General features: G+C 40.1%; 1 protein-coding gene across 5 annotated transcripts in view; it reads left to right on the forward strand.

Moving 5' to 3' along the window:
- The window catches only part of SYT1 (synaptotagmin 1), a 783192-nt gene that overhangs the window by 657290 nt on the left and 98186 nt on the right, over positions 1-27716 (forward strand). For all 5 annotated transcript variants that reach the window (XM_088478101.1, XM_088478105.1, XM_088478102.1 and 2 more), the window contains one exon: positions 23738-23855. In XM_088478101.1, the coding sequence (XP_088334227.1) occupies positions 23738-23855 (118 nt within the window). The remainder of the gene's footprint in view (positions 1-23737; positions 23856-27716) is intronic.

Below are 27716 nucleotides of genomic sequence, written 5' to 3' on the forward strand. Positions count from 1 at the left end.
GCTGAAGCCATCATCAATATGGATCAAATCTGCTTGTGTTAACTGCATGCAAATTATGATAGGCATTGCTGGACAGTGTTACAGTTACAGTCAGGTCATGCCAAATACAATCCTTCCATGCATCTGGATAAGACATCAGGGTTGAAGTAGTCTTATGTGCCAACTGGACATGATATGCTCATTCGAAAAACAGGTAGTGTGGACGCTCAAAAATGACCCATGATATTGAGACAATGTATCCACAATGTCATTATAAATTCTGGCACATGCCGGGCACAAAACGAAGTAAATGTTTGAAACAGAGTACATGATATTGCAGCTGCAATGACATGGGGGAAGCGGACTACTGATTATTGATATTCTGTATTACCCACAAATTGTTACACCAAAACACAATGTTTTGATTATGAAACTGCGAGGACCATAGGTTGACAGCACTTACAATTGAAAATGGTTCACTTCCAACAGCAGCAGATTTACTGTTCCAGCTCTGATGCCATGGGGCATATTCAATTGGGCATGAGATTTAGCGAGGAAAAAACCTCGCACCCCTCACACCCAATTTTGGATAACTGCGGGTATGCGCACTCCCATTACCCTCAGTATCCAATTTAAAAAAAGTGGTTGCAGGGTTTTCAGTTCTGAAAACCCCGCACTGCATAAGAAAAAAATATGCACTTACCTGCCCGGGGGTCTCCGGTGATCTTCATGGCTCCCTGTGGCCTCCCTTCTATCTTCTCACTGGAGATGGGGCTTCTGTGAGGCTTCAGGGGCTGGGGGAAGGGGCAAAGGCTGCTGGGAGATGTAGTTCTCCCAGGACCCATTCTGGGGGGCACATAGACACTGGGGGGCCACACACACCGGGGGTCACACAAACACAACACTCATACACACACAGACTTACTCATACACACTAACAAAAACTCACACACACTAACATACTCACCCTGCTGCAGAAGTCCCGGCTTCCGACGCTGGATGCAGAAGAAGATGCAGAAGACAGCGCTGCAGAAGGTAAGTAATTATGGACTAATTAAGGTAATTGGAAACTTCCATTTGTTTAATTAGTCATCAGGGGGGGGTGCTGCCAGGGTCCCAGAGTAAGTCCTGCTGATTTTGCCTAAAATTTAAAATTTTAGGGAAATTCACACTTGCTCTGGAGGTGCGAGAATAAAAAGCTCCCAGAGCACAAAAAAAAAAATATGCACCTAATTGAGTAGCAAAAAACCCACACCTGCAGGAATACCTCGCAGGTGCGGGTGTTTTGCTATTCTCGCACTCAAATGAATATGCCCCTAAGTATTGGTCCCCATCTAGATAAGCTCCAACTAAATGCTCCACATGCATCAGAAAACAATTGGATCCAAAGACTGGGAAATGTAGATGAAGGTTAGTTAGTCTCCCTTACAAACCATCACTTTTGATCTCTCTGGATAAATATTATAAAAACCACTGTTGTAGCACTTTCACAGAACCGTAGCTTCAGACAATCATCATCCTTCACCAGCAAAGCAACAGGGCTGATGCCCCAGACAATTCCCAAAGCATTGTCGAAAGACAGATGCTGTATGAGCTTGTACTTCTCTGGCATCTTCTAGGCATTAAACCCAAAGCCGAAACACATATACAGTACCCAGCATAGGCTGTGAAGTAAAACTAAACTTCATGGCCACCTTGTCCTCCACCACTGCCAGGAAATCAGTCACAATTTCCAAATTGCATTAGGAATTTGCTTGCATCATACACTGTATAGGCAGAAAACCCGTGCAAGAGAAATTCAGCATCTACATAGTAGGTTACCAATGCAATCACTTCTCTAATGTCAAATTGCACACTGAGAAGGATACTTTAGCAAGTCTGCCTATGTGACTTGGAGTAAGACCAGCAGAATGACTGGTGCCATAGGAGTGAGGATAATATTATTCCTTGCCCTGGTCACACTGCGAGTTGGTGAAAGTGAAGCATTGTCTTTTCAGAAAATGCAATTCATGGAGATGAGCAGCCTCCAGCACCTTCCTCCAGATTGAAAAACACAGATATGAGCCCATCCTCTTTCTTGCAGAACTATTCGCTGTTAGCCGCCAACTGTTACCACTGTATTTTACAAACATGCCATGAATCATACATATATTATAAAAAGCAGACTGAGATTCCAAGTAGCAAAAAAAATAACAATATGCCTCTATGCCAATTGTAAAGTGAAAAGCTTCCACACAAGTCCTCCAGCACTTTAGGTTGCCTTAATTTTTTTGTTTCTTTCTGGACTTTGAATAGGTCAACAAAGCACCCTCCCTGTACCTTATCAAGGACACCTGTGCACACCCCATGCATCACCGCCAATGTTTGCACAATGGGCCATGTCCTCCTGAGGAGAAATCCAGTTCTTCATTGCAGGATGTGCCCTGGTCTAAGCCCTGATCTTACCCATAAATGCTGTGTCAATATGTTCATAAGCAACTGTCTGTGCTTAAGAGCAACTTCAAGTCCAAACCCCCAGACAATAAATAAAACTAGAAGACCAACCACAAGGTTCTCTTGCAACTTCCCCCAAGATTATTGGAACCTGGAGAAACCAAAAATTCAAACATGATTGACTGGACCACACTACAACTAGGACCTGAAAGAAAAAAATCATCAACAACGGCATGAGGAAACAATGGAGAAGGAAGGAAAGGAGTGGAAGCTAGGAAGACTCCACCCAAAATGGTCACCACTCAAGTGGGCAAGGCTGACAGATTGAGCCACAAATGTGCCTGATGCAACTTGATAGGAAGAGGACCTGATGAGTGGACACAATGTGGAAGTGAGGCTGGGAACTAGAGGAGTCTGTGTAGAAAAGAGCTGGTGGTCCAAAGGGAATGGCACTAAAGTGGGGAGACTAGAACCCCCACCATGCTTCAACAAAATATCTGTCAGTGGAGGTTGACTTATCTTTCCACAGCACAAACACACATGGACAGATATCTCTACAGCATGCCATTCCTCCATGTTTGAGATATAATAGGGAAAAGAAGCAAAATAATTATGATAGAACAGCCATCCCATTGAATTCCAGCCTATTCCAGCTGAAATAAACAATTTAAACCAGATATCTACTGTCAGATTCATTCATAGTAGAATATAAGTAATATTTGGGGGATATTTAAGAAAAATTCTTTGATCTTTTGTCTTTGTAAGGATGGGGGAGGGGGTTGTATGTCCATTTACACATTTTTTCTCATCAAAGCACAACCTAAATTAATAATAAGACCTGATTTATTGAGGTTTATTTAGCCCTTTTGTTCCATATGTAGACTAGCCAGATAAGAATCCTAATGAGGATGTGTATGTAGGTGTAAAATGTCACCTCTGGAGTTAGAATTAATGAAGGCTAGGTCCCTACTATAATAGGTGGGATGATGAAAAAATTGTTTAGTTAATGAGTTGTAAATGTTGAAGTGCAACAGAAATTTAGTGTCTGTAAGTAAAGGACACTTTTATTTTGTTTTTAGTCTAGTTTGCTTTTTATTACTGTAGATTACACTCATGGTAAAATCATGTGCATAGAATACTGTAAGAAGTTTTCTATGGTGTCTATCAGGTGCCAATAGGAAAAATGTAGGTACAGTACATAGTAAAATTGATATGATTATTTTCAGAGACTACAAATTTATTTTGTCCCTGCTGTATGTTAAAATATACAGTATATGTAGTGCATCTGTACTAAAAGAAGCCAAAAGATCATTTTTATAAACTGGGACTCATAAATCATATTGCATGGGGACCCTGTTTTTCTTTTCTAATAACTTTGCAATATATAGTAAATAAAAAGCATATATCATAGGGCAGATCACAAGACCATTCATGTCTGTGTATCTAAGTACTAGCCGTGTGACACTAAATAGTCTCATCAATGAGGCTGAAGTTGCACTTCAGGGAATCGGTATGAAATACCGTTGTCCGCATGGCCAGCGGTTCGATTCCCGGCAGCGCCTGGCCGACAAAAGCAGAGTAACCAGCAGTGGAAGCCCGACAGCGCTGGAAATCCCGATCGTCGCTAAGGTAAGTAGAATCTAACCTAACCACCTAACCCTCCTTAGGGGTGCCTAACCCTAACCTCCCCCCCAAGTGCCTAACCCTAATCCCCCTCTAAGTGCCTAACCCTAACCCCCCCTTCCCCGCTGCCTAAACCTAAGTCCCCCGGGGGGGTGCCTAACCCTAAATCCCCCCTGCGGGTGCCTAACCCTATCCCTCCCTCCCCCTAGCCTAATCTGCAGCTGGCTTCCCGATTGTATACCGCACTTCAGCACCATGTAGTACACACTCAGTGCCTGATTCAGCAAGCGTCGCTATTGCAATCACGTACGCAGATGGCCGATTGTTGCGTACAGCGCATGCGTATGCATCGCAGTGCACGTGCAAGAATGCTTCACTGCGATCACACTGCGATCACACAGACCAGAGAAACCGCAGTGTGATTGACAGCCAGAGAGCATTTGGGGGTGGTGGTCCTCGAAACGCAGGTGTGCCAGTGTATTTGAACGCCATTACAGGGGCGTGAATAAGTTAGCCCCTGTGATGGCAGAAACAGCTTGAGTGCTCACTGCGTACAGGAAAGTTAGCAATTTATTTGTGACCTGCCATAATAGTGTGAGAGGCTCCAATGTACTTCGATGTTACCGATGTTTTGGATGGATTGCAAGGTATTACGGATGTGAGAGAGGGGAAGTGGGCGTCTGCAATGTGTCCGTGTGATTGCAATTATTAGTATACTTTCGCAGCAGACCTGCGTGCGCGTTTGCAGTTGCGATCCTTGCTGAATCAGGCCCTCGTGTATTGAAAATTATAGCAATGGTAAGGGAGGAGTTTTTTCTGGTCCAGATTTTGAATGTTAAAATATCAAATATGTTGAATTATCAAGCTATAAGGTGGTGATAGGTACAAACATATACAATTGTTATGAATTTTGTAAATTAATACATTTCTAAATGAATTAACCTCCCATTCTTCTACCTGCAAAACTCAACCCCACATCCATAACCAAAATTATTTTTAAAATAAAGTCTGCTCTCTAAATTATATTTGTGCACAAAACTGAAATATTGTACCTTGTTTGAGAAATTAACAAAATGCTTAACTATGCTATATATTGACTTTCATGAAAGTTTTTTCAAGAAAAGTGAGGGATTGTTGTGCACACTATTTACTATTATTATTATTATTATTATTATTATTGTTATTTTATTGACATTTAATTATTAACATTTATTTATATAGCACTAATGCATATGCAGTGTTTTAAGTAGAAATAGGATATTGTGAGAGTAGTTGTTTTGTTATAACTTTATGCATTTTTAAAATGTGATTGTCCACAAAATTGAAACAAAATAAGAAAGCATGCATTTCTAAACAGTTCTGCAGCAAGGAAAAGTAATTGCATTTTCCCTACGAGGTAGAACTGACCCTTAGGCAGGTGATTTCCATATCATTGTGTTTACTGGAAGTAACTTGCAGATAGCATTTATTTTACATGGATTGAAAATAGTGAAATATGCAGTGTGGGATATCAGGACTTCTTGATTCCTAGCATCCACATGGCAGAACAATGAAAACACATTCTGATCTTCATTTCTCTTATAAATGCTATTGCCACTCTATTCAAGCCAGCTTATTTTCCATGCAGGCAATCACATTGTGAATTCCGATTTTCTCATTATAATAGAACAAATAATACCTCTCCACACCACACAATAGCCACATTATTTCGCTGTAATTATAGAAGAGCTCTGCAGTTTAACGTCCTGCAACATCTCGTAATCTATAAAAGAAAACAGCTTCAGCATATATTATGCTTCCGCTAAATGTTTAATTCATTCACGGAAAAGCTTTTTGACAAGCTATAGTTAATAAGTTTTCCATGCTGTCAAAAGTAATAATATTAAGATTCTGTTCTGAGTTAAATTAATTTTGTTTTGTGCAATGGCCCACATAAACGTGAGTGACATTTAGAAATATGATCAGGCAGAAGCTAAGAGGAAGCCAAATTTCAAAATGGAATGAGATGCAATCATTAGAGCATAGCAGCCAGCTGTAGGCATTAGTGGTAAGAGGCAAAGTGCACTAAAATGTCATTCCTGAAAGATTTTCCTTTTTGGTTTCATTTCAAAGAAATTCTCCCTACCTTTTTTCTTGTTTTGTTTCCCTTTTTAGTTCTAACATTTCCCTTGAACCAATACACGTAATATTTGACATCATGACCTCCATTTTGAAATGAAAGAGCATTTTCTAGTGTCTAAGCTCTGAAGTGTTTTCAACCATAGCCTTTTAGAGTTGTGTGAAGAACAGATGATTGCATAGGCTTTTCAGCTGGTAATGACGATGAAGTAGCATTTTCATAAAACCCAAATTATAGTGTTTATTTGTGAAGCACCGTCAACTTTCTGTCAAATAGCAACATAGTTCTCATATATAGTTTAGAAAATAAATTGGAACACTATGGTCTTAGGAAAGAATTGTGTAGCTCTTCAGCTGATTCCTTTGTGTTGTTTACAGCAACAAAAAAGGGCAGACTTTCCAGAAAAAGGAAAATACATCATTTCATGTTTACCCAAAGGACTAATGCCATATTCAGACTTCACATCACCTATGTTTACCAACATTTTTAAAAATATATGGGTAAAATAGATGAGTTTTCCAAATGTTTTTTGGAAAAAGGAAATCAGTTGTATAATTGTATTTTAAGTTTAATATCAAACTGTGATTTAGGTGGGTTATAGCAAAAGAAGTGTTCACCTAATATAATCCATTTTCAATATGTACTCAAGAAATAAGCACATCCTGTCTTACATTAGCTCACTGATTTTGTTAGTGTAGAACAGTCAGCAAAGGCAAAACTTAGTTGGATGGAAATGCTACCTCATGTAATCACTCAAAGACATCTACAGATGTGTCCTCATACATCTAGCATCAATATGCAATACAGTGCGATATGCTCAGCACAACTTAGCCACTCTGAGTTGTAGATTACCAATTTTTTTTACAAAAAATTGCATCTTATTTGCATTGCAGCTGCATCACTCAAAGTGTACTAGATATGTTGGTCTACAACTTTAACCACAGAGGAACTAGTTTTAAACATGTACAAAGTCACAGCTGAAGCCCAACGAAACTTGGCATCAGGAAAATTCACGGCCGCAGCATAGTAGCACTTTGTATCCAAATTATACACACAGATGTACAAATGTCCCACAACAAATTGATTAGTGCAATCTAGCAAAGTAGTTTTGTAGCTTCCAGTTGTTGATGCAAAAAACTTGTATTGAAATTATGTCTACGTTTCGGAGCCATCGCCCGTCATCAGGACCAAACAAGTGATAAAATGACACAAAGAAATAACACTTACCTACATAAATACCTTCACAATCCACCATGTGGCCATGTTGTTGCTCCAGCGCCCCACTTCCAGAAGAACCAACAGTAAAGACATAGCCCCATATCAAGAAACTTAAAAACATAGCAGGATACATAATAGCCTATTCATGAATCAATACACAAAAACGGGGTGACTCATATACAACGGCAGAGTGGTAAATGAAATAATTATAAAGAATGCATATGCACTCAGGTACATCATGCAAGAGGTCACAATGCATTCCAATTGATCTTATCATTTAACCCTTTTGGTACAATGGTACCCAGTCTGACAATCTACCTTGCTTCTTTGATTAGAAGCGCCTTTGCTCTATCCCCACCTCTTACAGATAGGGGTACATGATCAATAGGAAAATACCTGAGGGAATTTCAAAGTATGGCTTTAAAATTACACTGGCTGGTCCACATCTTTGCCAGCCAGTGTCATCCTGATGGCCTACCTGTGTGCCGCCATTCTTTCGCTGAATTTACAGATGGTTTGCCCAATATACTGTAATAAAGGTCAAAGGGACAAACTATCACATAAACGACATGTGTGGTGTTACAAATTAGCACAAATCTTTCTCAAAAATGGAAATTTTGCTCCTGGCTTTTTGAAGAGGCAAACCAGGAGCAAAATTTCCATTTCTGAGAAGGATCATAAGAAACTGCTGGAGGAGGATGGATCCCAAAATTGGACACAAAATTTGGAGTCACAGTGCGAGCAATATAAATGTGACCCTCTTAAATTTAAAAGGAATAAAAAACATGCCGTGGATGCTGACTACAAAGATAACAAGGTGTATAAATGGTTAACAGGTGGAGAATCCGCGGGTTATAATAAATCATTACCGCAAAGAAGACGACCATGGCATTAGAAAGGTGCTAATGCACAGGAAGAGTCCTACAGATCAAGTAGTGACAGTGACTTTATTGTGTCCAAATCAGAGGGTCCTTCTAGGAACATGAGTGTCCCTTTAGCACTAGGTTCCAAGGAGGTTGGAAACCCCCCAGAGGGGCTCCCACCCAAGAGGGAAGAAAGATAACTGCCAAGAAGAAACCTTAATAATCAATTTGTCTAAACACTCTTTGAGTGAGCTGGAGACCAAAGTGTTAAATAGAGGTCTCAGCTTTGTTCCTACAAATCGACATGACCCCTTTAATTGGAGTAAGGATTTACATAAGTTGGGTGGTAAACTCAGACTTAAAGCACATTTTCAAGATAAATTACAACCCATTGAGTTTGAAACCTTTATCAAATCTGCTTCTAGATCCAACTATGAACCACCGTCCACGAATGCCTCCATAAAAACTTTCAGTAGGCTTCTTGATGAGTCCGTGAATAAATTTGTATCTATGCCAGGAAAGATGCACTTCAATCTGTCTAAGGCACAAATCCTGGCTCTCAAACATCTGGAATCATATGAGGATATTGTGGTCAGGGCTGCCAATAAGGGTGGAGCCATCATGGTGCAGGATATTGACGATTACAGGTTGGAAATATTTTCATAGCTCACTGACAGTTTGGCCTATAAAAAAACATTGGAGTGATCCCACTGTTGAGTATCAGAAGGATTTTTTGGGGATTCTTAAATTAGTGAAATGATCAGAATAAGATCCCAGATAAGATCTTTACAACCTTATGTAATGCACATCCAGTGGTACCAGTGCTATATACACTTCATAAATTGCACAAGGACAGCTCCAAACTACCTGGCAGACCAATCATTTCTGCCAGGGGGTCATTATATCAGGAGGTGTCACAATTATAGAATTGTATATTGCAACCCCTTCTATTGGGACAGAAAATTCCTGAAAGATACCACAACTTTTCTCAAGAAATTACTGGAGATTCAGGAGCTCCCACCGGGTTCCCTATTATGCTATCTTGAAGTATGCAGCTTATACACCTAGATTCCACAGGAGGGAGGAATAATGGAGATGAAACCATTCCTGGAGTTACATCTGCTGAATTCAATCTTTGATAACCAACTGTTTCTTACATTGCTGGAGCTAACTTTGCATAGGAACTATTTCCTTTTTGATGGAAATATGTATCTGCAGCTACGAGGGTGTGCAATGAGCTCGTCTGTGGAACCCTTGTATGCAAACGTTTATTTTAATGACCCTTCAATCAGATAGTCTATATTAATGTATACAAGGTACATAGACAACAGTTTATTGGTGTGGACAGGTGGCATAGATTAATTTGAGAACCTTATGATGGAGATTAACAATATGGCATCACCAATTAAAGTTACATATTCCTACAGCACATATGAGGCTTGCTTCCTAGATGTAAAAGTTCTGGTTAAAGAGGGGTGGTTTGAAACAAAGGTATGTAATAAAACTACCAATAGAAATACCTTTCTGATGGCATATAACCACCTGCCAGAACCCCTTAAAAGAGGATTACCATTATCCCAAATGATCCGGATTGCTTGCATCACAAGTGATCTATCAAGACACCAGCACAACTGGATACCTTTATTGACAAATTTTGTGTCAGAGGGTATGATCTTAAAACCTTGCAGGCACAGAAGATAAAAGTGTTGGGGTTGTATAGAATAGACTTTTTGGATCCTTTCAAAGGACCAAAATGGAGTTGATTCCATGGGCGAGTGATTTTACCACTTCTAGCCTGGTATCCATAGAGCCACTCAAGTGCTGTCGCCGACTATTTCAAGTGACCCAGACCTACCAGTGTTTAAACAGGCAAGGCCTATAGCAACCTTTGGAAGAGGTAATAATTTGAGAGACTGTCTGGTAAAGATGGATGGGGGGGATGGGGCTATCTAGATTACCTAATGTATATTACAAAGCACCAGGTTGCTATAGATGTGGCAGTTGCACTACGTGCCGGTACACAGTTGCTTGCAAGGTTTCTGATATTAGATTTGTGCTATCCTGTAGCACCACAAATGTCGATTATGTAATAGTTTGTCCCTGTGGCCTGTATTATATTGGGAAAACCATCCGTAAATTCATTGAAAGAATGGTGACACACAGATTGGCCATTAGGATGACACTGGCTGGCAAAGCTCGTTTCCCATCTGATGTAATTCGCCGAATTCTCAAAAAATGCGATCTTGGAAGTTCCTGTTTGAGTTCCTGAAGGTGAAAGCTTGAACAATAGAGATAACTATTGACATCTGTCTGTCTTTATGATTTCATGATGTTTGTGCCTTCAATGGAAATATTTACGTCCAGAAAATGTATTGTTATGCGACTATAGTTTAATGTCAACTTTACTGGACCTGTGTTGTTATGTATAGATGAAATTAAACTGTCCAATTTTTCAATGGTGTTAGACCAAATAAGGTAACTGTCGTCGATATGACTTTTGTAAAAAATTATCTCTGATCCATAATGCTGAGCAAGAAGAAATTCCTTTTTAAAGTAGTGCATATAGATATTTTTATATTCCGGTGCCATGCGGTCCCTTTGCGTTAGAGGTAAAATTCTCCTTTGAAGGTGAATTAATTCTTGTGTAGTACTATATCCAACAGGTTGATTACAAAGTCAAGATCAGGCCCTGTGTACCCAGGATCAGAACCTAAACACCTTTTCACAGCCATTAGACTTTCAATATGTGGTAAACAGATATAAAGGCTTGTAACATCTAGTGTTACAAGCAGGGCATCAGACAGTATTGATTTAAAGTTATCCAGAGCGGGAAGAAAATCTGTGTCAGGTGTTGGGTAAGTATATTCGCCCTTCCCTGTTCACCCCATAACCCTCCCTTCTTGTAGCCTAACCCTAACCTTCCCCACCCCACACCCTAATCCTCCCTGTTAGTGCCTAAACCTAAGTCTCCCCCTTCATACCCAAACCTAATCCTCCCCCTTAGTGCCTAACCCTAACCCCCCCAGTGTTGCCTAACCCCCTCCTAGGGGTGCCTAACACTAACCCCCAAAAAGCCTAATGCTAACCCCACTATGCTACCTAAGCCTAACCCTCCCCCCCGTGGCTAACAGTTACGGACTTACCTCATTCGGGCTGGCGTACTTCTGGATTCCATTGGGATTAAGATAGGCATTGGTATATCAATGCCTTTCTTAAATTCCTTGTTGGTCTTCCCCCATTGGGATTTAGACTGGTGGCATCCCGGCCGCTGGTCTCATAACCACATCCCGTCCAGAGGGCTTAGATACATTTTTGTGGAGTTTGGGTAAGGTGTAAATACAAAGGTCTTTTTGGGTATAGAGCTGTGAGAAAATCTGCTTGTTTTTTGTTGATAAATTTGGCTTCTAATCCTTCTTTTATAGTAGTTGATCAGGGTTATGAATTCCACAGTGGGATCATAGGATAACTTGGTGTAAATTGTATCATGTTCCAGATTATTAATTATTTCTGCACAATGGTCTTTATAATCCTGGAGCACAATAGCCAATTTTGGCGCAATTTTGTTAATTAGATGGTGCCTACTTATATCTGTTGAGGCAGTTGGTCTGGTAGCTTGAGAAAGAGCACTTGGTTGCCCAAACATTGCTGAACTGTACTTTGTTGGACTGATGTTTTAAATAAACACTTTGATATTTGGATTATACCTTGGAGTGCCGCTTTTTCCAATTTTATATTGTATTATTCTGGCACACTTTGTTGTTATCTTTTTTGGAGTGCCCATTTCTCCCATGACTATATATATATAGCTAAAATGGGTTCAAAAGGGCGTAGGGTGGCGACTTGGTGACTGTACTTAAATTTAACACATATCTAAACTCTTTCATATATAAAATCTCGTGAGTTGTTGATATACCATTAACTTATTAATATTAACTTATACCTAATTTCATACAATGTGATACATAAAATTTAAAAAATGTATTAAAAAGTTTTCAACAATATAGATCACAATCATTGTTACATATGCACTATGTAGATCTGTAGATCTCATACCACTTTGACTGTTTGTACCAATTATGGCTTTACAGAATTGTGGACACAGATTTTATACACCCAATGTGTTTTGTCTTTGTTGATTTCATCAGGGGTAGTGCAATAATGGAGAATTTGATACAACTGTCCAATTCATATAAAAACTAGGTAACCATCTGGATGGTAAATCACTTGTGATAAAGTGTGACATTATTTCCAGCTCTTATTAACAGAGTGCATCATACGATACACTCCAATACACCTGATGGCTGTTGTCCCAATCACATGGAATATACACAATACCCATAAATGGAGTGTGGGTTATTTTCAAGAGGTGCAGCAAAAATAATTAATATTTAAACTATGCTACCTATATCATTCATATTCATTTAACTGAAACGCATTCAAGTTTTTTTCAAACTATCTATCTAATATATATATATATATATATATATAAAATCAGTCAGCTTTTCCTGTAAAATAAAGTTTATCTATGAGTCTCAGACATTCGTATACTGTATGTTGTGATGTGATCTCAACTGTAAATTATAGGGATGCTATAAATCATTGAGGAGTTCTATGATTGTATAAAGGCACAAGGCTACTGTACTTTTTCAGGTCAAAACATAAACATAGACTTGTTTTAACTGTAATAATTTTCAGTACAGTATACATAATCTATATAATCAACTGCTGATAAAAATTGCCTTCACGTTGGCATGTAATGACAGTGGTTTGACCTCTGACCCCTCCCACCAGTGTCAGAGATGAACAGGAGAAAGCTAGGTGGCAGTCATAGAGTAATACAGTGGGGAAAGGAGAAGGTGAGGTAGGGAGAAAGTGTTTGGGTGGGAAAGTGAGAGAAAGAGGTGGGGAGAATTTGATTGTGGGAGACATGGAGAGACCTGGAGAGTGGGAATACAAAGGAAGAGAGAAAGGAAGTACTAGTGGAAATAAGAAAGAAAAAAAAATAGATAAATGAAAGTCAGGCAATTCCAGGCATTACAGCTAGTTCTATAAGACATATTAAGGTATTAAGATGTTTATATAAATTCAGATACTATTTACAGAAATGAAAACAAACATATTACTTACAGTATGTATTCTAAAACAATGTATCTAAAAAAATGTTACAAAATATGGATGATAGGTTCGGACAAAGTATGATTGCATTGTAACACCTTGAATAAACAAAGCTTGATATAAACTTTCCATATGCAGTATAATCCATCCCTACATGAGTGACATTTATTTCTGCAAAGTTTTTATAGTAACATTGCTAAATTATCTGTTTAATTTACATGATTAAGTACATTCAGATAAGCTTGTTGATTAACTCATTTAGTATTTCATATGTAGCTGCTAAATAATGTTGTTATTACTATACCCTGTTGTGTTTTATGCATATTGGCTGTGTATTACAGTGCAGAAATCAAACAACCTACAAAAAAAAAGTTTGTGCACTGCTTATGTGTATGTGATCTGAATTTAAATATGTGAAATTCAGATTTTAAGCAAGTAAAGTGATATTCAAGGACAATATAAACTGCTTGTTAACAAGAGGAAAAAATTGTTAAACATTGCTTAAGCTTCTGATAATATAACTGATTAAATGAAATACTATGGGGTCCATTCATTGGGGTTATTCATTATAAAGTGAATGCAGTAGAAATTAAGGATCAGGGCTATTAATTATAAATCACTGATATCTCCTGCTTATCTTTCAGTCCTGATCTGTACCGCATTCTCTATACACTAGTGTGGGTACCTAAATTCATCAAGCTCAGAAAAAATAATATTAATATTATAAATATAATATTTGCGGAGCTTGACTGCAGGAACATATGCCATCTTTACATGGCATTTCCTCCTGCACCCCTGCTCCTTCCCTATGGGAGAGAGTCCTTGGTTGTAAAGAGGGATCCTTTTGGATCAGGGCTGAACGGATCAGCCCACCTCTTCCAGCCCACCTCTTCCATCCCTCCTCTTCCTGCTCCTCAGATGAGTCACTGCCTGTGCCTGCTGTCTATGGCCCTGATTCAGAGCTGGACGCTCTGACCAGAGCGCTCGCTCTGAATCAGGGCCCACCTCCATAAATATGGAGCGTCCTCCTGGACGCTCGTATAGCTGTGGGTCACCACCCACAGCCTATATGAGCGTGCAGGTTGATGGTCGCGATGGTCTTGACCATCGCGACCATCGCCACTGCGAGCCGGAGCCTGCGGTTGAGTTTCTCAACCGCAAGGCCCGGAGTGATTTTGGCTCTATCAGAGCCAAAATCACTCCCACTGACATCACTAGTGATGTCAGTGGAGCCGGCTTCTGACGGTAGGCGTTCCCTTGGGAACGCCCCCTGTCTGGGAGGCACGCCCCCGGCACGCCCACCAAAGGGTGCGTGCTGTCAATCAACATCGACAGCACGCCCCCTTTGATCAGACACAATGAGCGAAGGAAAGTCCTTCGCTCGTCGCGTCTCGCGCATGCGCACGAAGGAGCTCCCTCCCTCGTGCGCATGCGCAGTGCACACCATCGACCCACTTGCGAGCGGACAGCCGCTCGCGAGTGGGTCTGAATCAGGCCCTATGTTCCCTCTGCATCACACTGACTTTTCCAGCTCCCTGCTCTTTTCACAGGACAGGAAGACAAGTTAGGGAGAAACTGTATTTTACTTGGCCATAAAGGACAATGTAATAGCTGGAGCTCATGTCATGGGGCTGAAACATGCAAACACTCAATTGACTCAAAGCACCCATTTATTACTAGCATTACAGAACCATTAGAAATAAGATAAATAATTACAAAACAGCTATTAACATTTCAACATGTACAGTATATGTAAATATATGACTTGAGATGTCTAACTATACATTCACATTTTGTCGGCCATTTATTAATGATTGCATTTGCAACTCGATCTGGACATGCCATTATCACCCATGATCGCAATGCAAAATGCGATCATAATGTCGGAATGTATCATCCGGCACCTGCAGGGACAGGGGCTCTGAAAAGAGCTCATCCCTGCAATGTGCCCGAAGTGCTGTCAGTGCTACTGCACAAGCACAGTCCTGCTGACTGTACATGCACAGCCGCCATTCCCAGGGAGGGTTCTGGGGGAACCCTCTCCTGGCTAATTATGCAAAGTTTAGCCCATAGGATGGTGTTAGCTGCAGGGGCCAGTCTCCGGAATGCATCACATTCTGGAAGATGGTAAATTTGGCAGCAAACCTATGGTGGATGCGGCTGCGATTATGCACTCAATCGGCCGATTGTTGCGTTCTGTGCATACATCACAGTGCGCATGCACGAAGGCTCCACTGTGATCGGGACTGCGATTACAGTGACTACGCAGATCCATCGCAGAGTGATTGACAGGAAGTACCATTTTGTGGGTGGTGACTGGGGAGTGGTCGGTGAAACGCAGGTGTGCCAGTGCGTTTGAACACCGTTACAGAGGCGTGCATAAATTAACCATTGCGATGCATACGCAGCTTGGGCTTTCACTGTGTGCGATGAGGTTAGCAGTTCCAGAGTAAGGTCAGACCTTGTGCAAGTGTGAGTGAGACTCTGATTGTACTCGATGTTCTTGACAGTTTTGCAGACTTTCTAAGTACTACGGATGTGTGTAAGGTAAAGTGAGCGTCCTTCTGTTAGGCTGCAACGGCATTGCGATTGCAATCAATAGCATATATTCGTAATGAGACTGCGTGCGTAATCGCCATTGATCCTTACTGAATCAGGCCCATAGACATACACTCTTTTTCAGGAATCCAATCCCTTCCTTGGGTATATATGCCAGATTACCTAAATGAAGCATTCTTATGCTGGCCATCTGTAATGCTGGGTACACACTATGGCCCTCATTCAGAGCCGTACGCTCTGAACAGAGCGCACGCTCTGAATGAGGGCCGCCCTTCATAATTATGGAGCGTCCTCCTGGACGCTCGTATAGCTGTGGGTCACCACCCACAGCCTATACGAGCGTGCAGTTAGATGGCCGCGATGGTCTTGACCATCGCGACCATCGCCACTGCGAGCCGGAGCCTGCGGTTGAGTTTTTCAACCGCAAGGCCTGGAGTGATTTTGGCTCTATCAGAGCCAAAATCACTCCCACTGACATCACTAGTGATGTCAGTGGGCCGGCTTCTGACGGTAGGCGTTCCCTTGGGAACGCCCCCGTCAGGGAGGCACGCCCCCGGCACGCCCACCAAAGGGGGCGTGCTGTCAATCAACATCGACAGCACGCCCCCTTTGATCAGACACAACGAGCGAAGGAAAGTCCTTCGCTCGTCGCGTCTGGCGCATGCGCACGACGAAGCTCCCGCCGTCGTGCGCATGCGCAGTGCACAACATCGACCCACTTGCGAGCGGACAGCCGCTTGGGAGTGGGTCTGAATCAGGCCCTATGTGATCTATTGCACGATATATCGTTCTGACACGGATCGGAACAATATATTGCGCAGATTGCATAGTGTGTACCCCGATTGCGCGTGCCCGTAATGTAATGAATGACTCCATGCTGCTAAATGCCGCATGGAATGACACATTGCCATATTCTTCACTGCATCTTGCAGTGCATACAGGCGGTGTGATGCATCACTCCATCACGTTGTCCCGTCACTGGGTACACACATCGTATAGTGTGTACCCAGCAATAGCCTCCCTTTTCATTAAGCTGACTGCCATGACATTATTGGTACCTTTCCGGGTCCCTCCACCCTTGCGGCAGACATTGCTGTACTCTTATCATGGAAGCAAATGTGTGTCAAGAAAACACACATTCCACTCATTGTACAATCAATACCATGGAAAGAGCAGGTGTGACACACATACATCAAAACATTGCAACAGTAAAACCATGATATTAAATATTGGGGTTTCAGCTCATGAAAGTATACTTTTTTTTTGTTGGTCTAGCCATTGATATACAGACAATACATTGTCGTATTAGAAGGGAGGTAAATATATATATATATATATATATAAAAAATTATTTGTGGGCCCGGTGCAGATCACGCCCCCTCCGTGTGATGTCACATGGGGGTGGGGCTACAATCACAGGTGATTACAGCAGTGCCAAGAGCATTCTGAAGAAGCTCTGGGGAACTGTAAGGGCAGCAGTGTGACCATCTGAGGTATCCTAAGGACGCTCCAGGTGGCACTGCTGCATAAATTCTGGTTGCAGGATGCCATTCTAGACACCCAGCTATCCAGATGAGGCTAGCAGGAATAAGCTCAGAGGGCCAGAGGTTCCCCATCCCTGCTTTAGCATGATCGCACAATTAGAGAACAGATATCATTGCTTAACACATGAAACATCTAGTCAGAAAAATAGCCAATGTGCGTGGAACTGTGTGCATCTAGTTTTGTATTGTCCAGTAATGCACTGTGTGTTTGAATCAGAGATATATGCCATATTTTTGCAGCCGCTACTGCAAAATTATGCTAATGCCACAGGGGGCATCCTGTGTAAAAAGACGCTGCCTGTCGACTTCTGCGATTGTGTTTTAGATATGCGTTGGGCATTCCTGGATGGTTACAGGAAGATGGCTAATCAGACGCAGATGTAACGTAGTATGGGCATGTTATTGGAGTGACACGGGCTTGTTGCTGAAAGTGGTTGCGTACAGAGACACCAAATTGCTCAAACTGGAGGCCATATGAAGACTGATGATCTGCACCTAGCATAGGGCAGGTGCAAGTTTGAATTGCGCGTCTGATGGTGGCCTATAAAGATTCACAAAGTGTGATTGCAGCGACTGTAGACACTGAAAGTGGGCATCTCAGTCCTTGCACCATCAGATGCACAGATGTACACCAGGGGAGGGCTTTGTAGCAGGACTAGCATGAAGTTGCAGACACAACTGCAGCAAAAACTGCAAGGATGGGCATGACTGCCTCAGACTCAAAATCAGGCCCTATGAGGAAGGAGTATGTCACCCCCCCTCTACAGACCTTAACAAACCCCGCCTCCAATAGGGCTGCTTCAAGAAATTTCCCGGGCTGGTTCTCCATCCCAATTCGCCCCTGTACATAACCTCATGAATGCCTCATATTTATCATCTCAGATCATTCCATCCAGAGCTGTAACTAGACTTTTTGGTGCCCTGTGCCAGAAATAGCACTGGTGCCACCCCCACATTTTTCAAATAGGGACATAACATAGTGCACCTGAAAAAGGGCCATGGCCTCATGGGGAAGGGCCAGGGAAGAGATAGGGGAGGCCAGGAGATGCTGGGGATAAAAGAAGATGAGAAAGCTACTAGTGAGAATGATGATAAATAGGAAAACTGACAGGCCCCAACAGCACCCCCTGCCCTGCGGTGCCCTGTGCCATGGCCCTGATTCCAGCTATTGGTTTGAAAATGGACTATTTTTGCCTAGAAATAGTTTCCCAAGAAAATGTGAATGTGTTACAATACCTTTAGCATTGAGAGAGTGATGAGTAATGCATGACAAGCAGCTTTAAGGGAAGAACTCACTGTCAGTTTAGTCTAATAAGGAAGAAGGTTAATTCTGTATCTGCGAACTACACTGGGAACCTTCTAACAGTACCTTACAGATTTCATGTAATGATCAAAGTAATTTACTTACATAAATTATTTATTTTCAGGGCAGAGAAAAAGTTGCTACTACTGTATCTACACAGTACCTATGAGATAATTAGGCCACATGAGAGGCTTTTTGCACATCATAACACTTTATAGTCCAGAGGGGCCTGCAACTCTCATCTCTGCAATTCTTGATAGCTGTTATGAAAGTTGTACTAATACTGCAAAATTATTAGAAGTTTATTCTGATCCTTGTGAAAGTGCTACAGTTTGAGAAAATTTTAAGCAATTACACTATTCCTAAACATAGATGAGAAGAAAGAATATAAAACTGAATATAGGAAATATCTTTTCATACTATACATTCGGAAGTGACACACGGGTAATATATAATAAGCTACATTCACACTGTCTTAGCTTTTGCAAACTGGTAGATGAGGATTTTTAAATGCATGACTTTGGGATGTATATGCTGATAGTAAATGTTATTTAATTACAATGAAATACTTTGATCTAATTATTTACTTTTAAATAGTTAAGTGTAAACAGGCAAGGAAGGCATAGACAAATGCAGGTGGGGTGGAGGGTTTACAGTTTACTCCCCTCCATTGGCCAAGCCAGTGGCTCATATCATGACCACAATAGCAGTGGTATATAATAAAAAAACGAGATCAGGGGCTGACTTGCTGCACTGTGTCACCAACCCCAGTACCACCACTGCTACTGGTTATACTCAGAGGAGTAGCGTAGAACCATGGTGCCCGGAGAAAATGCATGTCGTAGCACCCCCATCCATCTCTGTACTCAACTGTGCCAGTGGGGTATGGTCAGTCTGCGGGGAATACAGAAATGAAGAGAAAAACAGCAAACAGTGGCAGTATCACACTGGGCATTGAGGTCCCATTGGGGGAATAGAATACTTTGGTGATGCACTATCTGACATTAAGGGGTAGCTCCTTTGGCACTGCTTTATTTATGTATAGCACCTAGGATCTGACTTTTATCTCCTTTGAATCATTGTTATTAGTCAATAGAGGAGATTGTATTATATATTCTGATCGTTTAACTTAAATTGACAGAATACATGTGCTAGAGTGAAATGCCACAGGGTACACAGCTTATCACTGCAATTACTGCCCCAAGCAGCTGTCACTGGGGTGGGAACACCTATGGGAAGCTCCCTTCTTAGCTTTGCTCCTACTTCGCAAATATACATTGCACCTATATTAACATGAGTACTACTAATCATGTTCTGTCTACCACCATTATTTCAGGTCTCCTAATACAGTACTTTTTAAAAGACCTTTCAATTAACACTGTGTGTTCGTGCCTAGGAACACCTCCTTACTTTATATAGCAAAGCAGTGACTTTTTTTAAACTCATACCTGCCAATAAGAAAAGAAAGGAGAGGAGAGGGGGTGGTTAATATAAGAAAGGAGAGGGGAGGGACAAAGAGTTGATCAGAGAGGGGTGGTGACAGAAGCCAAAAAGAAAGGACTGGACAGGAGCAAAGGGCCGTTCCCATGGTAGAGAGGGGAGGGAATTACAGAGGTGAGAAGTGAATGTAATCAATGTGACAGGAAAGGGGAGGTGACAGAAGATGATCACAGAGGAGGGAGGGCTAGAGGGGAGGCAATCTGGGCAGCTTGAGGGAGCATGAAATGTAGAAACGGATCTCAGATCTGTAACTTATTTAGGATATAGATCAAACAAACCGAGATTAAACTAACAGGCGGCCATCATACTGTGCAGCCCCCCATGAATTCCGGAAACCTGAATGGCGCCCTCTGCCTATTTTGGCACCCAGAGCTCATGCTCCACTGGAACCACCCTCGCTAATCCCCTGGTTATACTTTCATAACCCCCATATAAGGTTTTATCAGAGATTATAGTACATCATACACCTTATAGTACCAGGACATGCTGTAACGCTGGTCACAAGTTTCTGATGTTTTCTCATTGATGGTGAACTATTTACTACAAATTTGTACATACTAAGATAATTGATTGTATGTTAGAAATGTGTCCAATTCCATTCTGAAAGCAATAGTTTATTTTGCATGACCCTGGTGCTGCGAGCAAGTAATGTTTTATATAATATTTGTTCAAAATGTAACAGAAGTATTTAGAAAGGTATGTGTCCCATTGAGCATGTACTGTATATTTGGGTTCCGGACTATAGACAGACAGTAATTAGTTAGACATTGTCTAGATATTAGACGGTTAATACTTAGACAAGGATAAAAGTTCGACACAGACAAAAGTCAGACACACTAAAGTTAGACATGTAAAAAGTTCGACATGTACAAAAGGTCGACAGGATCAAAAGTTTGACAAGAAAATGATCAACACAAAAAAATGGTCGACATATTTTTTTTATTTTTTTTTAGGATTAGGGTTAGGTTTAGTGCTTGGGTTAGGCACTTACTGGACGGTTAGGCACTTACCCCCACTGTTAGGGTTAGGCATCAGAAGGGAGGGTTAGGCACCATGGGGAGGGTTAGGGTGAAGATTAGGGCTAAAAATCAAAAAAAAAATTGTCGACACATTTTAGTGTTAGGTTTAGGGTTAGGGTTAGGCACTTACTGGATGGTTAGGGTTAGGCACTTACCCAGACGGTTAGAGTTAGGCACCAGGAGGGAGGGTTAGGGTTAGGCACCAAGGGCAGGGTTAGGGTGAGGATTAGGGCTACCATTTTTGTGTCACCATTTTCATGTCGAACTTTTGACCCTGTCGACCTTTTGTACCTGTCAAACTTTTTACATGTCTAACTTTAGTGTGTCTGACTTTTGTCTGTGTTGAACTTTTATACTTGTCTAACTATTTACTGTCTATCTCTTATACCACACCCATATGTTTATGGTGCCTGAGTTGAGGGAAATTGTTACAATTAAAACTAAAATGAAAATAAAAAAGTAAAACACAAACTATGTCATCTCTATTAATGTTCACTTTGTAAATCAATACAAATTCTTAAACCAGTCAAAAATAATATTTGCTGTTTATTTAAAAATGTTTATGTTTTATGTTATTTATTATTTTAATCTGTCTCCTCACTTTCCTGCTGACATTTGTGCCCTAATACCATTTACACTTATATGTAATTAGAAGGACAATCACAATTCAACGGGAGTCAACTACCCTTGAATTGTTTAAAAAGACTGATTCAGAGATGAACGTTACTTGTCCACAGCTGTGAATCCGTACACAGCGGCTGTGCGAAAACATGCAAATGTCGCAGTTGCCTGGATTTGTATTGAGATGCTTACCAGCAGATTCTCAAATCCAAGCGACTGCGTACAAATGTTGTAGAATCGGTCGCAGGGCAGTTGATAATTGGCCTTCTGAGTTTTCCTATGGTCATGCAGAATGGCCGCCGGAACTGAGACGCCGGAACCAATTTTCATGTGTTCATGATCGCAGTCACAGGCAGAGGCACCCCATAAAAATGGTCACAGCATGCCTGCCAGTTTCCAACCCCCATTGCCACCCACAACCAGTCCCTGCCTGTCAATCACTTTGCAAATACAACCTCACTACGAGCGACATTGGTAATGAAACTTGACGCATTCTCAGTGCATTCTCAGACACATGCACAGATTATTGCTCAACTCTGTAAACATCAGCATTGTGTATATCTCTGAATCGGGCCCATACTCTAGTGTTTTCCAGAATTTTACAATATATTTGAAATAAAGAAATTGTTTATAGGTTTTATATACTGTATAGTAATTTGCTCAGCGTGATATTTCTGACAAATGTTAGAAATGTATTTCTAACTTATCTGTTCACTGCAAAAACGAGGGGCTGCATGTTTTCCTTGTAGACTCCTTGGGGGGAATTCAATTCAGCGCGATGATAAATAGCCGCGGGAGGAAGCTATTCAATTCAATGCGCTGTGTGCCTTGTCGGGAAGCAGGTAACTCAGAGAATGTCCGTTCTAGTGATTTAACCTGGGTGTTAAGGCGTGGTAACCGGCATTCTCTGTCTAAAGTGCAAAACAGCTGCGTGCCACTGCCCGGCACTTTTGTCGGATTTCTCCTCTCCAGGGGGGGGTGCGAGAAGATATCCTCTGCCCGCCCAAAACAGCGCGTTGAATTGAATTTAATTGAATAGCTGGGGGAGCTACCTCCCGTGGCTATTCACCATCGCGCTGAATTGAATTCCTTCCCTTGTTCATAGAAATACCCTGTGTAGTAGATGCATATGCAAGGACATTGGTAGTGACATCAAAACAAGCTTAGCTGGCAAGTAATACTTTGCCTTTTCAGGTACTTCTCATATATAATACTATGGCATGTGATTTTAGCTTTTTTGAGATTAGAGCAATTGAATATACACTATATACTTTTAATGAAGTTGTAACAGAATGTCAGGATAAGGCTGAAATAGAGCATTTTGCAATAGCATGTCGTGCCAAGTGCTTAGTCATTGCTTAGTTCATGAGAAGGTATGAGAGTACTGACTGATTGCTTCGCTCACCATGTAATACATTATAAAAACTGAAGCTATGGGTGTTTATTGTTAGATGTTTTGATTTATACAAATTAGAGTCTGTAGAGTACTGTAGCTCCTTTAGTTTCACATTTGGGGCTAATATTATGCCGTGCTATTATAGTTGGTAACAGAAAGGAATATTTTGAGCTTCAATATAATCCTCCCATAAAGCAGAAGACATGTTTTTCTTTTCATTTTTTTCTTTTCATTTGCTGGAACATCCAACTGCTCCAAAAACAAGTTAATAACTCAATTACCTTTTATACCTTTGGAATAATTCAATGAAATAGTGTAAGTGCTTTTCAACTGCATCTTAATAAATGCACATTATAGATATAATTATAAGCCACATTTCATATTATCATTAAAACTGAATAAATACAAACGTTTGGCTGATTTGTTGGTTGCATTGTTTTTACAGCAAGAGAAACTTGGCGACATCTGTTTCTCCCTCCGCTATGTACCCACGGCTGGCAAGTTAACAGTTGTTATTCTTGAAGCAAAGAATCTTAAGAAGATGGACGTTGGTGGTTTATCAGGTAAGTGACACATTGTTACATATGATTCAATGTCATTTTTAAGTGAATACTAATGTCATAATGTTTTAATTATTTATTTCACTCCATAAATTGAATCATAACTTCAACTTGGTATGTCCAATGTGCTATATTGTTTTTTACTTATTTCTTTATGTTTCTTTTTTTTTAATGAAAGTTCTTGAACTAACCAAATTGATGAATTAGCCATTTTTATGGTGATGACAAATCTATAAATATGTTACAATATTCTATGAAATTACAAAATTATTTTATACTCAATACAGATAATGTTACATACTGTATATGGTGCAGATTTTTTTTTAAATCCTGTATTAATTACCATAATTATTGGAAAACGATATGTTTTATTATGTTTTATACAATACCACTATTAAAGCATTTTACATTATATTTCATATATACGGTACATATTAAAGAATTTATAGCAATAAATAAAAATATTTTTGTACCTTTAGTAGTCTTTGGCCCATATTCTATTAGAAGTGAAAAGCCGAGATCCGCGAAAAAGTATCGCCGATTGCGACTTTTCGCCTGTCAGAAGCTTATCTCCGTATTCAATTCCAGTCAATGCAATGTAATAGGAAAAAAGATTTGCCTTTGAATAGCAGGAGAAAAGAAATGCAAAATTTTTATTTAGGGTGCAAAGGTGAGGAAACCGCTCAGAACCCTTGGGACAGCCCCACAAAGGGCAACTGCGTCAAATAAAATCCAGGAAAAAAGCAAAGAACACCCCAAAAAAGTACTTTGAATTTGGAGGCAAAAAAGCACAAAGTTGGGGGGACAAATTCGCAAACTAGCAAAATAAGGTTCTGGGGGTGCTCTAAGAAGGGGTCAAGTGTTTTTTGGGATTGCAGGTGCTTTTAAGAGGGAGGAATTTCACTTTCTTTAAAATTGCACTTTAGAGATATTAAAATATAGTATGGGGAAGAAGAAGAAAACTCTCTTGTTGGGGGCACTCGAATGTAAAGGTTATAATAAGAATAATATATAAAAAATAACTTTTATTAGATATATTTTAAAATACCAAAAACAAGTCTGAGCCTATTACTTATTGGCATTACTGTTGGAATAACAGCTATAAATTATCACAAGCAGAACACGAACATACATAGAACATAAGACAACATATAATACAATACTTATCACAATTATGTGAAGCTAAGTGAAATATTACAAATAGGTCTATAATTCTCTGTCTCATACAATATTGAGACCTATATAAAACATATACTAGTTCAATGACCTCATAATGTCGTCATAGCACAATGGCTAATCAGAATTACGGCAGAAGCATACAAGCAAATCTTCTAGAAAAGAATGTGATAATAACCATACAATATTCAATATAGGTTACGTGAGATATCACAGCACAATAACACTGAACAGTAATCAGAGAAATACAATGATAAGGGGGTCAGATGAAATAATAGCTGACCCTGCAAATATCAAAATGAATATAAGTAAATCACAGGTTGTAATGAGAGGCAGATCACACGTAGGTCGCCTGTGATGCCACCCAGGTACTTGTAGACAGTAAGGTTATAGGAAAAAGTAAAGCTACTCCTTTATGTGGAGTTTACAAAATAGCAGCTGCTGTATGCCATTGTATAACCATTGAATGGCATGTGAGCGTACTATAAAGGTACCTGTGATTTACTTATATTCATTTTGATATTTGCAGGGTCAGCTATTATTTCATCTGACCCCCTTATCATTGTATTTCTCTGATTACTGTTCAGTGTTATTGTGCTGTGATATCTCACGTAACCTATATTGAATATTGTATGGTTATTATCACATTCTTTTCTAGAAGATTTGCTTGTATGCTTCTGCCGTAATTCTGATTAGCCATTGTGCTATGACGACATTATGAGGTCATTGAACTAGTATATGTTTTATATAGGTCTCAATATTGTATGAGACAGAGAATTATAGACCTATTTGTAATATTTCACTTAGCTTCACATAATTGTGATAAGTATTGTATTATATGTTGTCTTATGTTCTATGTATGTTCGTGTTCTGCTTGTGATAATTTATAGCTGTTATTCCAACAGTAATGCCAATAAGTAACAGGCTCAGACTTGTTTTTGGTATTTTAAAATATATCTAATAAAAGTTATTTTTTATATATTATTCTTATTATAACCTTTACATTCGAGTGCCCCCAACAAGAGAGTTTTCTTCTTCTTCCCCATACTACGTTTATCTATACTCTCATGGGGAGCACCTCCACACTTTATAATATTTTTGCTTGACACCTATACTAGGGTTTGATATTTATAATTGTGGATTTTCATTATTCTTTTGACTAATTATATCCAATATATTATATCCTGTGCTCAAACTATATCCCCCTATTCCCCCCTTCCCTAGATATTAAAATATGCTTGCACCCATTTTCAGGTACCCGAAATTTGCCAGTACTACTTATTTTCACCCAAAAATACTGCTTTATGCCATTCTTCATCACTTGTGCAAAGATGCTAATTAGAGACAATTGTACCAACTTAAGTACCCCAAACAGTTTCATTAGGAGTAATCGGGCACTACTACATTGATCCCCAATGTTTCTGTATCTTTTTGGGGGGTTCAGGCTGACACCACTTTTCGCCTGTTCTGACTTCGCGTGTCGCCGTTTTCGCGTCTTTTGGAATTGAATAAGGCGAATATCCAGTACGCACACGATAAGTTTCCGTCGCTAAAATTTGCGATGTAGGCGAAAAGTCTGGCATGCAAAATCGCATATGCGAAACTAATTGAATACGGCCCTATGTTGGACATTACCATTATAGAAGGCAAGCAAGCTCAAAATGTGGAGCTGTATTGTTTTTGTTTTGTTTTTTTACACAAATGCAGCTAAATACCTTCTAGCACACTTCAGGTTGCACATCCTACACGCAGATGCAGATTTTAGGATACTCAGGAAATGTGCATGGTGTAAACAGATGTAGCTGAAAATAACTACCCCCTTAATTAATTTAAACTTTTATGTTTTTAGTTTCATTTAGCCTTATATGAAACATTGTAGGGAGGGGTCACTAGAGCGGTATACTCCTTAATGCACTCTTCCCAACAACAAGTGCAAACTTTTGTACCCCATAACTTTTTGCCCTACATAGTCATCAATTTTTTTATAAAATCGGGTGTGCTTAGTGTCTTTCTCACTCAAAATGTGCATCTTATTTGCATAAATAAAACAACTGGAGGTGACAAAACTACATTGCTAACTTGCACTGATCAATTTGATGTACGAGATATGTATATCTGAGTGTGACCTCGTCTGAATCTGTATACACGTATTATGATGCAGTGTACATAGCTTTTTCTCATGCCAAGTTCTGTTGTGCTTCATCTGTGACCTTGTATGTGTTTAAAAACTAATTTCTATGCGGTTATAGTCGCAGCTCAGTGTCTCTAGTACACTGTGAGTAGTGTTTTGCTCTGTCTGCAATATGAATAAGATGCAAAATTTTAAGAAAAACAAGGTAGGCTACAACTCTCGGAGCGGCTGTCGTACCAGGTGTATCGCACTGTAAGACTGATGTAGGCATAGGACTATTTGTATTGCTATTATTAATACCTTATTATGGTATTAAAGATAAGTTCTCAACTTTACATAATTACTTTTTTAGACTTTAAATAAAACAGTTTTAAAATTCACTCACCAGACAGCTTGATATGTCCACGCTGCACCTCTTAATAGTGCAACCTCCAGAGAGAGGTTTGAGGCTGCTGGGGGTGGGAGAGTTGAAACTGTTGTGGGAGGGATGTTTCAGGCTGCCGGGGAGATTTAAAGTGAAGTCATGCCCCTTTCATGGTTCAAAATTTAGCAAAATT

Source organism: Taudactylus pleione, unplaced genomic scaffold (assembly GCF_031769625.1).
Source record: "Taudactylus pleione unplaced genomic scaffold, aTauple2 ptg000207l, whole genome shotgun sequence".
NCBI lineage: Eukaryota > Metazoa > Chordata > Amphibia > Anura > Myobatrachidae > Taudactylus > Taudactylus pleione.